Below are 15,599 nucleotides of genomic sequence, written 5' to 3' on the forward strand. Positions count from 1 at the left end.
CCTATTTTTACAATCAGGAGATTGGTATTTTTCTGCAGGGTTTTTGTACTGACCGCAATCAGTTTCCTTTTATTTCCTTTGTATCTAGGTAGTTAGTCCTCGCCTTTGCTAAATCTATTTTTCTTATCTGTGTATCGTGTTTTCCTACATCACCGTAATCTTTATATGTCGGGGACTTCTCTGAGGCAAGGTAGATTTCCTCATTTCTATCTGTGAGGTGTAGCTAGTTTCTCCGGCTGTGACGTGGTGTCTAGGTGTTTAGGAATGCTCCACGGCTACTTCTAGTGTGGTCTGATAGTTAGGGGATTGCGGTCAGCTCAGTTTCCAACTACTCTTGTTTTTCTTGGTGTTTTTCTACTAATGGGAGTTTTTTGTAATCTTCTATGACTACCGGATCATAACACCTTCCGTTTCAAGCCCTGCTGTTTGTGCAAACAAAAATTAAACCTGCACGTGGGGTATTGCTGTGCTCAGAAGAAAGGGGATATCCAACTCAGTGCTCCATTTTTTCATGTTAACTCTTACAAAAGTGAAAAAATTGGGGTTTAAACAACATTTTTGTGAAAAAAAAAATGAAATATTTCTATATGACAACCTATTGTTATCAAATTGTGTTGTATTAACTGTAGGTTAAAAATCCTCATTAAACCCCTGGATAAAATCTTTAAGGGATGTAGTTTTCAAAATGGGGTCAGTTGTTGATGGTTTCTACTGTTTTGGCACGTTAGGGGCTCTACAAATTTGACATGGGTCACACATTCTATTTCAGCCATATTTATGTTTCAAAATTCAAATAATAAAAATAATAATAATAATATTTATTCACTTATATAGCACCATTAATTCCACAGTGCTTTACATATATCAAAAACTCTGTCCCCATTGGGGCTCACAATCTAAATTTCCTATCAGTATGTCTTTGAAGTGTGGGAGGAATCCGGAGCAGCCAGAGGAAACCCTCGCAACACTGTGAGAACATACAAACTCCTTGCAGTTGCTATCTTTGATGGAATTTGAACCCGGTCCCCAGCACTGTAAGACTGCAGTGCTATCCACTGAGCCATCATGCTACCTTTCGTTCTGAGCCTGGCAATTTGTCCTAACAGAACTTTTTGTCTTCATATGGGTTATCACCACGCTCAGAGGAAAAATGGTTAACAAACTGAGATGTCCATTTTTTCATGTAACCGCTTGCAAAAGTGAAACAATTGGGGCTAAATCATTTTCGCGAAAAAATTTCAATATTTGTATATGATGACTTAATGTTATCAAATTGTGTGTACCACCTGTGGTTTCAGAATCCTCACTATATTCCTAAATATAATTTTTGAGGGGTGTAGTTTACAAAATGGGGTCAATTGTGGGGGGTTTTCTACTGTTTAGCCACCTTAGGGGCTTGGATGCCAAACGTCCAGAAATTCCAGGATAGTCTGAAAAAATAGGGCAATTTTTTACCCTGTGACTTTATTTGAAGCTGAAGATATTGATACTGGTAACTTTGACTGTAATTATCATTTTATAGTTTACAGTGAATGCAGTTAATGTTTTTATATCAGATTTATGGGTTTAGACATGTGTTTCTTATAATGATAATTTATTATAGTTTTCCAATGTGTCTGTAAAAAATATTGTAAGTCTTAGATTTTTTGATAAGCCATCCAGAAAAAAAAAAAGAAAAGTTAAGTTGGCAACCATGCTTACGGGCCCTGCAAATGCAGCACGGTGCCCACAATCAATTTCAGCCAAATTGTAAGGTGTTAAATACTGTTTGTATAGAGTCTAGTGGAAGGGTACAAGGGAAACACAGACACAGGTTTGCTAAACAGTTCTTGTATTACTTCATACAAGTAAGTGCACAAAACATGAAGGGTTAAACAGTTGCAGGGTGCAGAGGCTGGAAACAAATTAATCAGGAATGGATCCTCAAAGTTCAGCAGAAGTGTTAAAGTATAATTCAGTCTCTTACTGTACTTGTAAACGTCCATGGCAGAGCAGAAGGGTTCCTGTGTGGACACGAGTTCCAGGGATCCAAAACAGAGGCTGGCAGAAAAGTAGTTCTTCCAAAGACTTCAGGAGATCAGGTTACAGGCAGGCTGCTAACAGGATTCAGAAGCATTGGTCCATCAGCTGAGATGGCTTAAGCAGGTAATTGGCAGGGAACAGGGCGGGAACATAGAAGCTGAGGAATCCATATTGACTGAGGGCAAAAGTGAGGGCAACATAACAGGAAGCAAGATGGCCTATGAAGAAAAAACAGATTAAAGCAAAATGACAAAACAAGGCAAAAAGTCAGAGAACCTCACACAAATTTGTGTTCCAAAATTCAAATAGTGCTCTTTCCCTTCCGGGTTCTGCAATTTGTCCACACAAGGGTTTCTTACCACATGTGGAATTTCAGCGCTCTAACAAGAAACTGGGTAACAATTGATTGGTCCATTTTTTAATGCCATTGTGGATACACAAGGGTCAGTGAATGCTCTCATCTGTTAGCTTGGCTGTCTTTATAAAGACTGCACTGACCAGGGCTCATCCCGCTGAACGCTTTCTTCCCCGTTGGCAAAACACTACCCAGACTATACATAGTGAGCGAACCACACATTGGTAAGGCTTTATTGGTTCACCAACAGGCAAAAACATAGTGTACATTCCCAGCAAGAAGACAAGATGTTACAAGTAAGGCTACATTCACACTTCCATTGTTTTGCAGCAGTCACAATTCGTCGTTTTGAGAAACAACTGAATCCTGCAGAGCTTCAGTTTTTTCCCCATAGAAATGTATTACGACGGATTGTGAGTGATGGCCCTGCTTTGCATTCGCTATGCGACTGATCAGTCGTGAAATGACTGACAGTCGGGCGGAAGCAACGCAGAATGTAATATTTTTTGTAGCATCAAAAAAACGCACCACACAGAATTCCATCATGGTTATAATGGAAGGCTATGGGCTATGGGCACTAGAACCGTTCGGAACCATTAAATGACTAATTACGGTGACAAACCCGTTTTTAGCAACAGAACATGCTCAGAAGTGGAAATTCCTTTCTTCTGGTTAGTAGAAAATGTACTCTCTATACCTTTCGGTCAGTCCCTCTCACTCTCTGTCGATGTCGGTCTATCTCTCTCTTTCTGTCGGTCTCTCCCTCTCTCTCCTTCATACTCACCGATCACCGGTGTGGCGTGGCGCTGCACAGCTGTGATACTGCTCCGGCGGCTTGTCCTGGTTTTGAAAATGTCGGCTGCTCATTATTCCATCTCGTATTCACTGCTTCCCCCACCCACCGGCGCCTATGATTGGTTGCAGTTAGAGGAGCCCCCACGATGAGTGACAGCTGTCTCACTGCAACCAATCACAGCCGCCGGTGGGTGGATCCTATATCTTTCAGTAAAATAAATAAATAGTTTAAAAAAAATCGACGTGTGGTCCCCCCCCAATTTTAATACCAGCCAAGGTAAAGCCACATGGCTGAGGGCTGGTATTCTCAGGATAGGGAGCCCCACATTATGGGGAGCCCCCCCAGCCTAAAAATATCAGCCAGCAGCCACCCAGAAATGTCGCATCCATTAGATGCAACAGTCCCGGACTCTACCCGGCTCATTCCGAATTGCCCTGGTGCGGTGGCAATCGGGGTAAAAAGGAGTTAATGGTAGCCCATAGCTGCCACTAAGTCCTAGCTTAGTGATGGCAGGTACAGGCAGGTATCTATAAGACACCCCCCATCACTAAACTGTAGTGACAGTAAATAAACACAAACACAGAAAAATCCTTTATTAGAAGCAAAAGACAAAAAACCCCTCTTTCACCACTTAATTAAAATTCCCAAATACCCCTCTAGGCCGACGTAATCCACACGAGGTCCCATGACGCTTTCAGCTTTGCTACATCGGAAGATGACAGGAGCGGCCATAGTACACCGTCGCTCACTTTGAGTTCCATGGAGCAACTGAAGTGAGTCGCGCCATCAGCGGTGACGTCACTCAGGTAGTGCCGGTGTGTGTGTTGTCATGATAGGGGCGGTAGTGCCTGTATGTGTGCAGTGGTGATGGGGGCGGTAGTGCCGGTGTACGCGGTGATGATGGAGTTGGTAGTGCTGGTGTTTGTGCCTTGATGATGGTAGCGGTAGTGCCGGTGTGTGCGGTGATGATGGGGGCTCTCTCTCTGTTCCCTTTGCCAGGTAACGGATCCGGGGTTTTTTCAGTCACATCAGTCACAAAACGGATTGTGACTGATGCAAAAAAATGAACATTAACAGAGTCTCACTCTTCTGCTGGGCCACCAGGGATTTGAGACTTCATGGCTTCGGGGCTTCCAGGGCCTACTATCCCAGTCCAACAGCACTCCGCTTTTGGCGGGCACTCACTCAGAAGAGATAGCAACAAGCTTAGGAAGCAGTTCTGTGAACCTTCAGCTTGAACCGTGGATCCTAAGCTCAAATCCTGTAGAACATCTGAAGTGAAGCAGTTCTGTATTTCCTCAGTTGGAACCAAAGCTTCTCGGCTGAGATGATGTAGAATCCTTCTTTAAGTGAAGCAGTTCAGTGATTCCTCCAGCTGGACCCAAGCTGCTCAGCTGGGGTCTTGTAGAGTCTAACCTTGGTGACAGAAGCAGGGCTCTTTTCTACCACTCAGTTCTCTTACAGGATTGGTGGAGATGGCTGCTCTCTCATTGGTCCCAAGTTCGATCCAATTGCAGAATTTTCCTCTGAATTGTGCAGTCAAAGGGGCTGAGGCAATACACATTTACAGACAATGAGTCTTCTGTCAGTCTGGGAAGAGACAATGGTTAACTTCTCTTGATTTAACAAACAATAGGACCCATATGTCTGACCTAATTAAGAACCGTTCATCCCCAACACGAGTGGCCAAAAGCTGAGTCGTCAAAGCCATTTTTTGTAAAAGATAAAAAATTAGGGCTAAAGCAAAATTTTAGAGGAAACATTAAGATTTTATTTTTCATTACACTTTGCATTAATTCCTGTGTAGCACCTGAAAGGTTAAAAAAAAATCCTGACAGCATTTTTGAAGTATTTGTGCAGTTTTAAAAATGGAATCACTTTTGTGATTTTTCCAATATATAGGCCTCTCAAAGTCCTTTTAAATCTGAATAGGTCAATAAAGAAATAGGTTTTGTAAACTTCTTGAAAAAATTATAAATTGCTTCTAAATTTTTAACCTTTCTAAGAAAAAAATATTATTTAAAAAACGGTGCTTATGTAAAGAAGACATATGGAACATGTTATGTATTAACTATTTTGTGTGATAGTTCTATCTAGTTTAAGGGCATAAAAATAGAAGTTTCAAAATTGCAACACTTGCAAATTTTTTGTCAAATCTTCAATATTTTTATAAATAAACGCAAATCATATTTTTTCGATGCCATTCAAGAGTGGTTTTGCTTTGCTACAGATCCAGTTTAAAAACGTTTAACTTGATGGAGTTACTTAGTGGGTTGGAAAAGGAAATGTAATTCCATGTATAGTTCACCACAGACATACCGGAACAAAGTTCAGAGACTCGCAAGTGTGGGAGCTATACTTTACATATTAATTCTGGGTATAAATGATAGACTAATTCCATGTATACACATGCTTATCCCAGATGCAAATGAATACTGTTGGTACAAGCGCTTTGAATCCTTAAATATTTAATTGAGCAGTCAATTGCATGTTTAATATTTTAATTTTCTTTTTCTTATTTGGTCTAGATTATATTGGATATGACTTTTGGGGCAGGAGGGCACACCACATCAATTCTGAAGCAGGCTCCTAATATTAAAGTATTAGCGCTAGACAGAGATCCTGCTGCGTATTCGATAGCTCAGCGTTTGTCTTACCACGATGGGTAAGTACAATATTTGATGAGCCATAGTTTTACTTGAAGTGCACCAAATCTAGAAAATTAAAAACTGTTCTTTTTTTAAGTCATAATTGACAAATACTTGCTAAACATTTTCATTTTTAATGTGGTGGTTACCAGATATTTTCATTTATTACGTTTCTCAATGGTTTTGTGAAATTTGTAGTTAAACCCTTCACAACAATGGATGTGCTTCCTTATTGGACGTAGGTTGAATTGGATAGAACAAGGTCTCTTTTTAACCTATGTAACTATGTAACTGTGTTTAGTGACAAAATGTGTAATTGGTGGAGGAAGGTTGAACTAGATAGACTACAGTGGGTACGGAAAGAATTCAGACCCCTTTAAATTTTTCACTATTTGTTTCATTGCAGCCATTTGGTAAATTCCAAAAAGGTCATTTTGTTTCTCATTAATTTACACTCTGCACCCCATCTTGACAGAAAAAAACAGAAATGTAGAAATGTTTGCAAATTTATTAAACTAGAAAAACTGAAATATCACATGGCCATAAGTATTCAGACCCTTTGCTCAGACACTCATATTTAAGTCACATGCTGTCCATTTCCTTGTGATCCTCCTTGAGATGGTTCTACTCTTTCATTGGAGTACAGCTGTGTTTAGTTAACTGATAGGACTTAATTTAGAAAGGCGCACACACAACTGTCTATATAAGACCTCACAGCTCACAGTGCATGTCAGACCAAATGAGGATCATGAGGTCAAAGGAACTGCCTAAGGAGCTCAGAAGTAGGAGAGAGGAAAAGGAGTAGATCCAGCACCAAAAATGTATACATAAAATAAACAAACTTTTATTCTATTATTATTATTATTATTATTATTATTATTATTATTAATAAAAGAAAATAAAAAAGGGCACTATATATTAAAAACTGCAAGCATGGAAACATCTGACGCGTTTCGGGCAAACAATTTAAAAACGTCCTGACTTATAGGTGAGCACATATTGGCAGTCTGCCTACTTATGTATCTTGAGGGATAGTGTCAAAATGGAACCCTACGAGGAGCCTTCCTGGGTGGGGAAAAGGAATTAGCATATGCATACTAGAGGAAAGAAGGGATTAATTAGTCCTGGGTGTGACTGCTAGGGAGAAAAAACAACAAGAAAAGCAAAAAAATTAGGACAATTAAAGACATAGAAATATATATGCTTGTGTCTGAACTAGAGCGAGTATATATACATAGACATACTGTATATCTACAAAATTGTATGCCAAAATATATAGCCATATATTCGTATGCAACGAAAGCAATAAGTTTATACAAACATCAATTTGATTGGTCAGTACAGTCAACATTATAAGAATAAATATCATTAAAGACATGCAAATATACAGTGCCTACAAGTAGTATTCAACCCCCTGCAGATTTAGCAGGTTTGATAAGATGCAAATATGTTAGAGCCTGCAAACTTCAAACAAGAGTAGGATTTATTAACAGATGCATAAATCTTACAAACCAACAAGTTATGTTGCTCAGTTAAATTTTAATAAATTTTCAACATAAAAGTGTGGGTCAATTATTATTCAACCCCTAGGTTTAATATTTTGTGGAATAACCCTTGTTTGCAATTACAGCTGCTAATCGTCTTTTATAAGACCTGATCAGGCCGGCACAGGTCTCTGGAGTTATCTTGGCCCACTCCTCCATGCAGATCTTCTCCAAGTTATCTAGGTTCTTTGGGTGTCTCATGTGGACTTTAATCTTGAGCTCCTTCCACAAGTTTTCAATTGGGTTAAGGTCAGGAGACTGACTAGGCCACTGCAACACCTTGATTTTTTCCCTCTTGAACCAGGCCTTGGTTTTCTTGGCTGTGTGCTTTGGGTTGTTGTCTTGTTGGAAGATGAAATGACGACCCATCTTAAGATCCTTGATGGAGGAGCGGAGGTTCTTGGCCAAAATCTCCAGGTAGGCCGTGCTATCCATCTTCCCATGGATGCGGACCAGATGGCCAGGCCCCTTGGCTGAGAAACAGCCCCACAGCATGATGCTGCCACCACCATGCTTGACTGTAGGGATGGTATTCTTGGGGTCGTATGCAGTGCCATCCAGTCTCCAAACGTCACGTGTGTGGTTGGCACCAAAGATCTCGATCTTGGTCTTTTCAGACCAGAGAACCTTGAACCAGTCTGTCTCAGAGTCCTCCAAGTGATCATGAGCAAACTGTAGACGAGCCTTGACATGACGCTTTGAAAGTAAAGGTACCTTACGGGCTCGTCTGGAATGGAGACCATTGCGGTGGAGTACGTTACTTATGGTATTGACTGAAACCAATGTCCCCACTGCCATGAGATCTTCCTGGAGCTCCTTCCTTGTTGTCCTTGGGTTAGCCTTGACTCTTCGGACAAGCCTGGCCTCGGCACGGGAGGAAACTTTCAAAGGCTGTCCAGGCCGTGGAAGGCTAACAGTAGTTCCATAAGCCTTCCACTTCCGGATGATGCTCCCAACAGTGGAGACAGGTAGGCCTAACTCCTTGGAAAGGGTTTTGTACCCCTTTCCAGCCTTGTGACCCTCCACGATCTTGTCTCTGATGGCCTTGGAATGCTCCTTTTGTCTTTCCCATGTTGACCATGTATGAGTGCTGTTCACAAGTTTGGGGAGGGTCTTAATTAGTCAGAAAAGGCTGGAAAAAGAGATAATTAATCCAAACATGTGAAGCTCATTGTTCTTTGTGCCTGAAATACTTCTTAATACTTTAGGGGAACCAAACAGAATTCTGGTGGTTTGAGGGGTTGAATAATAAATGACCCTCTGAATAAACTTTTCACAATTTAAAAAAAAAATAAAAAAAGAAATAACATTCTTTTTTGCTGCAGTGCATTTCACACTTCCAGGGTGATCTACAGTCCAAATGTCACAATGCCAAGTTAATTCCGAATGTGTAAACCTGCTAAATCTGAAGAGGGTTGAATACTACTTGTAGGCACTGTACATTCAGATTTGGACCAGAGAGAATGCAGATATATGCATATGTATACAGAAACTATGGAATTTTTTAAAGAATATTTTTTAGGAGCATTTTTAGAAAATTGTTGCAAAAAAAAGAAAAGCCAACAACTTTTTATATACTGTAGAACTTTGAAGTTTATATACAGTATATGTGTATATATTATATATAATATATATATATATATATATATATATATATATATATATGTATATATATATATATATATATATATGTATATGTATATGTATATATATATATATGTATATATATATATATATATATGAGACAATCGTCCTGCAAAAATATAGGCTTGATAGTTAGTATTATTAAAGTGTAAGCAAAAAAAACCATTAAATTATGTAGTGAAGGTCCGATCTATGATTGAGACCAATAGGTTGGCGGGCATCTAGTCTCATTATCCATTTAGCTTCTGCATATAATAGTTCCTGAAACCAGTCACCTCCTCTCAGTGGTTTATTAACCCATTGTTGTCACTTCCAAGCTGGAAAAATCACTATTCTGTTGCTCATGAAAATGTCTGGTTAACCCTGACACAGATCGACCTTTTTTCTTCCTGGCTTGGTCTGGATCGTTAGATACCAACACAGATGAACAAGTAATGTGTTATGAAATTGTTTTCCTCCGTGGTCTCGATGTGCAACCCACATAATATTTATCACATGAGACGCATGTGGCTTTATAATTCACATGGGTGGTGGCAAAACTCATAAAGGAATTAATTTTGAAATTCTGTCCTTTATTATCCTGAAAAGTTGAGTTTTTACCCATATATTTACACAAATGGCATGTGCCAGAGCCACATTTGAAAGATCCAATAACACTCAACCAAGTACCTTTAGATTCAGCAGATGAAAAAAAAAGATGGCGATATTATATTTTTAATGTTCTTTGAACGTCTTGCAACAATCTTCATACCCCTAGATAAAATACTAGCAATGGTAGGATCTTGATTAAGAATAGTAACGTAAAAACACACCCTTAATCCTCTCAAAATCACTGCTAAAAGGGGTGGAAAAATACAATTTTTTGTCAAAAATATTTAGTTTCGTTTTGTCAGTCAATAAATCAGATCTTTTTCTGTTCTCAGCAATTTTCATAGCTCTTTTAAAGACTTTGTGGGAATATCCTCTTTTAGACAGGATGGATTTTATTCGGATTGATTTGTCTTTGTATAAGGAATCTGACGAACAAAGACAAAGGGCTCTCAAAAACTCCCCTACTGGCAAGTTGCGTTTTGTATGGTGTAATATGGCAGCTGTCAGCATGTAATATAGTATTCCCACTGATAGAGTTTCTAAAGAGGGCTGTATCAATATTGCCAGTGACTTCATCCCCAGTGAGCTGAATATTAAGATGAGGCTGGTTTCAGACGTCCGTGTTCTAGGTACGTGTGACATCCGTTTTTAACACGGATGTCACACGTACCGATGTTATTTTCTGATGTGCCTCACACGTCCGTGTTTGCACATGGACCGTGTGACCGTTCATGACCCCGCAACCACACACGCAGGCATCTCCGGCAGCACGGATGTCACACGGATCGCACACTGATTGTCATCCTTTTGACATCAGTGTAAAACATACCGGAGAAAATATGGGTCTTTTTAATAAAAAGATTTTCTATATTTACTTCTCTCCAGCGATGCTGTCTCCGGCTCTGCTGCCTCCTGCTGCTTATCGCCGCTCATTATACTCACTGAATATTCAGTGCCCTGTGGAGCAGCGCTGGGGACTTCAGTGCCGGGGACCGCATTGCTGGGTGAGTGTACAGCAGAGTGTTTGTGTGTGTATACACTGTATACACATGCATGTGCGCTATGTGTGTATGCGCTCGGTGTATCCATGTGTGTCTGCTATGTGGGTATACATATGTGTGTATATGTGCTCAGTGTATGTGTGTGTGCGTGTTTGTGTGTGTGTGTGTGTGTGTGTGTCTGTGTGTGTCTGTGTGTGTGGTGAGAACCTAGAAGCCGGAACATTATGGGGACAGCATCGGGCACTCATCAAAGTTCCCAGTGAACTTTGATGAACCCATGAAGCTGTAGCGCGGGTGTCGCGGGGGTTATCAGGATGTCAGAGTTCATTGGGAACTCCGATGACCTCCTGGATGTCACTGTGCTGAAGAATACTTGCCTGTCCTTGGCGGTGCTGTATCCCTCGCTGTCCCCGTGATTCTCCGGCTTCCAGGTCTTGAGTGCGGTGAATAATCAATGAATATAATGAGCGGCAGTCAGGAGTGGGAGGCAGCAGAGCCGGAGAAAGCAGGTAAATATGAAAAATCTTTTTATTTCCCAGACCCGTGTTTTCTCCGGTACCTGTCACACGCCTGCAAACACGGATGTCACACGTGCGCCACACATGAGACACACGTTAGACACATGTATGACACACGTATGACCATAACTATGCGTGTGAGTGGTACCTGATTAAACATGGACGTCTGAAACCAGCCTAAGGTGTAGAATGGTCGTGTTTATCAACAATAAATGTTAAATTCAAATAATTTTTGTTAATGTATGATTTGAACTTTTTGAGTTTGGCTATAATATCAGAGTTATTCATACCCCGCCAAATCATGACCATGTCATCTATGTAACGAGCGTACTAATAGATGTCATTCTGAAATGGGTTGTCAGATGTGTATATGAAAAACTCCTCCCACCATAACATGTACAGGTTGGCTTAAGGCCCCTTTACACACTGCAACATCGCTAATGACATCGCTGTAACGTCACCGGTTTTGTGACATAATAGTGACTTCCCCAGTGACATTGCAGTGTGTGAAACGCATCAGCGATCTGGCCCCCACTGTGAGGTTGCTGATCGCTACAAATCTTTCATGACCATTTTTTGGTCCTTTGTTTCCCACTGTGCAGCATGCATCGCTGTGTTTGACACCATTACAAAGACTTCGTTAGCGACTTCCCTTTCAAATAGCTACTTTGACACGTCCCCAATGACCAGCTAGGTCGTTCTGAAGGTCCGTATTGCTGCTGCGTCGTTGGCCAGGTCTGCCTGTTTGACAGCTCACCAGCAACTCACCAGAGACTTTGTAGCGATCTCGGACAGGTTGGGATCGCTGGTGGGATCGCTAGAAAGTCTCAGTGTGTAAAGGGGCCTTAAAGAGAAAGAACAACTGGCCCTCATGAGACATCCATTAATCTGTAGTTAAAACCTATTGTTGAAATTGAAAACATTGTTTTTTTAGTAAGAATTTGGCTACAGTGAGAATATATTCCCTATATGTATCATCAAGCATATCATATTTAAACAGATGAAAGGAAAGCGCTATGATAGCTTTGTCATGGGGGATACACGAATATAGGGAGGACACATCACTAATAACCCAAAACATATCTGAGGACCACCTCATAGACTGCAGGCCCTGAAGTAAGTGTTTTGTATCACGAATCGGCTGCAATATATTATCCAGCCAGTCTGATAGGTGGGCAGTGAGAGAACCAGTACTGGCCACAATTGGCCGAAAAGGGGGAGGGAAAGTGCCTTTGTGTACCTTGGGAAGGCCATGGAAAATAGGACAAATAAGTGTGGAATTCAACAAATATTCATATGTCTTTTTATCAAAAATTCTCAAATCCAGGCCTTTCTTCTGTAGGAGCTCTAATTTATCATAGATGGCTGATGTAGGGTCAGAACTTAATACTCTGTATGTAGAGTTACCATTGAGTATGTTAGTGATCTCCCATATATACGAGTATATATATATATATATATATATATATATATATATATATACACACACTGTATATACTGTATATATGTATATGAAAATATATATTCCACAACATACAGAATGAAAAAAAAATTACGTCAATACATATGCTTTTTATGTAGATACAAAAATAAGTTTTAAAGAGTACACATATTTGGTACTGCCACATCCAGAGCCACCTGACCTATAAAATTCACGCTATTTAACCCCTACATTCAACAGTGTAATAAAACAGGACAAAAACTATGTCATTTTTGCATCATACCCCAAACAAAAAGTGAAATAAAATGCAATCAAAAAGTTGGAAGTAAATACATTTGGTATCCTTGAAAACATCATTTCATCTGGTAAAATCAAGCTGTCAGTCAGCTCTATCAGCAGTTAAAGGTATAGTTCTCAGAATATGGTGATAGAACATTTGTTTTCTTTTCTATAACATTGATCTTACTGTACAAAACCCAAGAAAAACAAAACTATTTGATCATATACCCTGTAATAAGTAAATAATTAAACAGTAATAGTGTCATGCATAGTGCTGCTCTGTATGTGATTGACTGCTGTGAGTGTGAGTTTTAGTTTCTCCCAGTCTGTCTATTTGTGTGGGCATTTATCACTCAAGTACTAGTCCCTACTGGGGCTTCTCAGGAGTTAGGCTGTCTCTAATATTAAAACCTTACCTTGTGACAGCTGACTTCAATGTAAATAAAAATGCAAAAGTAGGGAAACATACGGAAACCTATATGAATAAGGTGTCAATATTATTATACTGACTCGAAGAGCAAAGCTGTCTTATCACTTTTACTGGGTGATAATGGTGTAATAATAAAAACAATTCCTGATTTTTGTTCATTTTGCCTCCAAAAAATCAGAATAGGTAGCAACACTTTTTCATATTATGCACCCCAAAATGGTAGCATTAAAAACTTCAACTCATCCTACAAAAAAAAATCCCTCCCATATCTCCATTGGAAGAAAAACTTAAAAATTATAGCTTCCAAAATACAGTCAATAGATCAAATATTTTTTTTTATAAAAAAAACATTTTTGGTGTGTGATAGTAGTAAAACATAAAAACTGTAATATATCTTATCTCACTGTAACCATACTGCTCCGAAGAATAAAAAGACGTCCTATCACTTATACAACTCAGTGAACAGTGTTAAATAAAAGCAGTTCTTGAACTGCTGTTAATTTGCTTATTTTGCCTCCTAAAGATCGCAGTAAGGCCCAGATCACACAAATATTCAGATACTGATGTGGAATTACACAAGTATATTAGAAAGTGTAACACTGTTCTGTGCGGCCCTGTCCTGTGTTTCCCGCTGTGGCTCATGGCTCCCAGTGCCTACGCATGCTATGCTGGTCTCCTGGGAGGGTGTTGGGTGCACACTTCCCACCACTTAAAGGTGCAGCACACTTAATCTGGAAGTGCCTCCAACCTATGGATGAGAGGCAGGCACTGACAGCCTTTTCCATACTCTTTATTTATTTGTTCATTTCCCTGACGCAGGCTTAGCCCTGTACTGTATAGCCCTGCCTCCACTGTATTTGCATAGACACACTTTTCTAGCTGACGTAGGTTATACTGCACTTAAGGCACGGAAGAGCTCAGGAGCATCAGGGCAGACGCCATTGGAGGCCACCTGCCTGTAGAGCACAGAGGAAACTGTGAGAAGAGTGGGGTTAGATGTGTGATCCAGGTCTTCAGTCTGCAAATGGGAGGGGGATCTCTTGCAACAGCTTTTTACTTCATGGTTGTTGTGAGGTGGACAATGGGCAAATCAGGATATTTACAAGAGAGAGTATAATGGGCAAATGTCCAGCTGGCCTTGGACTAATACATTGGGGACCCAGTGAATCCCCCTGTAAATCTCAGCCTCTAGACAAGAAAAAAACAAAGAGAAAATTTGCCAAGCTGGGATGGCTTCTTACCTTTTTGCAAAAATGTATATACTAAGTACCCTGTTATTAAGCACTTGCATTTTATTCATTATTATTCAGGGTATTTTTCATACAATTTTTCTCTTTGTTTTTTTCTCGTCTAGAGGCTGCCATTTACATGCTTGGAACGTTGAATGTTTACTGGGGTTTTTTTGGTACAGCTCAGTTTTTTGGTGTTTTTTGTCTGCTATCTTGCTTTATTGCAAGTTGGGGCGCAGCCCTCCTTATACTTAGGCTGAACAACCAATTGCTTCAAACTTTGCTGTGTATTTAATCTGGGACCCAGCTGACAACGTGTTACCATTCACATTGGAATTTTGACAGACACAAGTCAGGTAATATATAATGGTGTTAACTTTAGTTGGTTAGGGACCGACCCAGATCGGTACACTTTGACGAGGTGGGATGGCTTCTTACCTTTTTGCAAAAATGTATATACTAAGTACCCTGTTATTAAAGGGAACCTGTCATCAGAAATTTTGCTTTAAACCTAAAAGTTTCCCCCTCTGCAGCTCCTGGGCTGCATTCTAGCAAGGTCCCTGTACTTTTTGTGGCCCCTTTTAAACCAAATTAAATACTTTATAAACGTGTACCTTTTGCTATGTAAATTTTGTAAATCGTCCATGGGGGCGGGCTCTCTGCTGACCGTTGCTGTTCCTCCAGCAGATTTATGCCGCCCCCAACGCTAAATTTCATATCTCAGGACGCCGTCCCTGGGCGCCCGTGGTCCCGCGCATGCGCTGTGCAACTGTAGCAGGACTGTGCACTGTGTGCACGTGTGACCGCTGGTGACGTTTTGCGCAGGCACGAGGTTTGTGGCGGCACTGTGAGTGTCATCAGCAAGTGCCGCCCATAACCTCGTGACCGCACTTTCCCCTCTTCCTCCAGCGTTCTGCGCAAGCGCTTGCTGGCCAGATGACCCGACGTCACCTCTTTCCCATCTTGCCCTGCTGCAGGGTAAGATGAGAAGGAGGTGACGTCAGGTCATTTGGCCGGCGAGCGCTTGCGCAGAACGCTGGAGGCAGTGGGGGAAAGCGCGTCCACGAGATTATGGGCGGGCACTTGCGATGCAATCACAGC

At 40.6% G+C, this 15,599-nt stretch overlaps 1 protein-coding gene across 1 annotated transcript in view; it reads left to right on the forward strand.

The window, feature by feature from the left end:
- Positions 1–15,599, forward strand: part of METTL15 (methyltransferase 15, mitochondrial 12S rRNA N4-cytidine) — a 642,275-nt gene that overhangs the window by 339,836 nt on the left and 286,840 nt on the right. The window contains exon 3 of the mRNA XM_075326543.1: positions 5,702–5,838. Coding sequence (XP_075182658.1) covers positions 5,702–5,838 — 137 coding nt within the window. The remainder of the gene's footprint in view (positions 1–5,701; positions 5,839–15,599) is intronic.

The sequence above is a fragment of the Anomaloglossus baeobatrachus genome, chromosome 10 (genome assembly GCF_048569485.1).
Source record: "Anomaloglossus baeobatrachus isolate aAnoBae1 chromosome 10, aAnoBae1.hap1, whole genome shotgun sequence".
In the NCBI taxonomy this organism is placed as follows: domain Eukaryota; kingdom Metazoa; phylum Chordata; class Amphibia; order Anura; family Aromobatidae; genus Anomaloglossus; species Anomaloglossus baeobatrachus.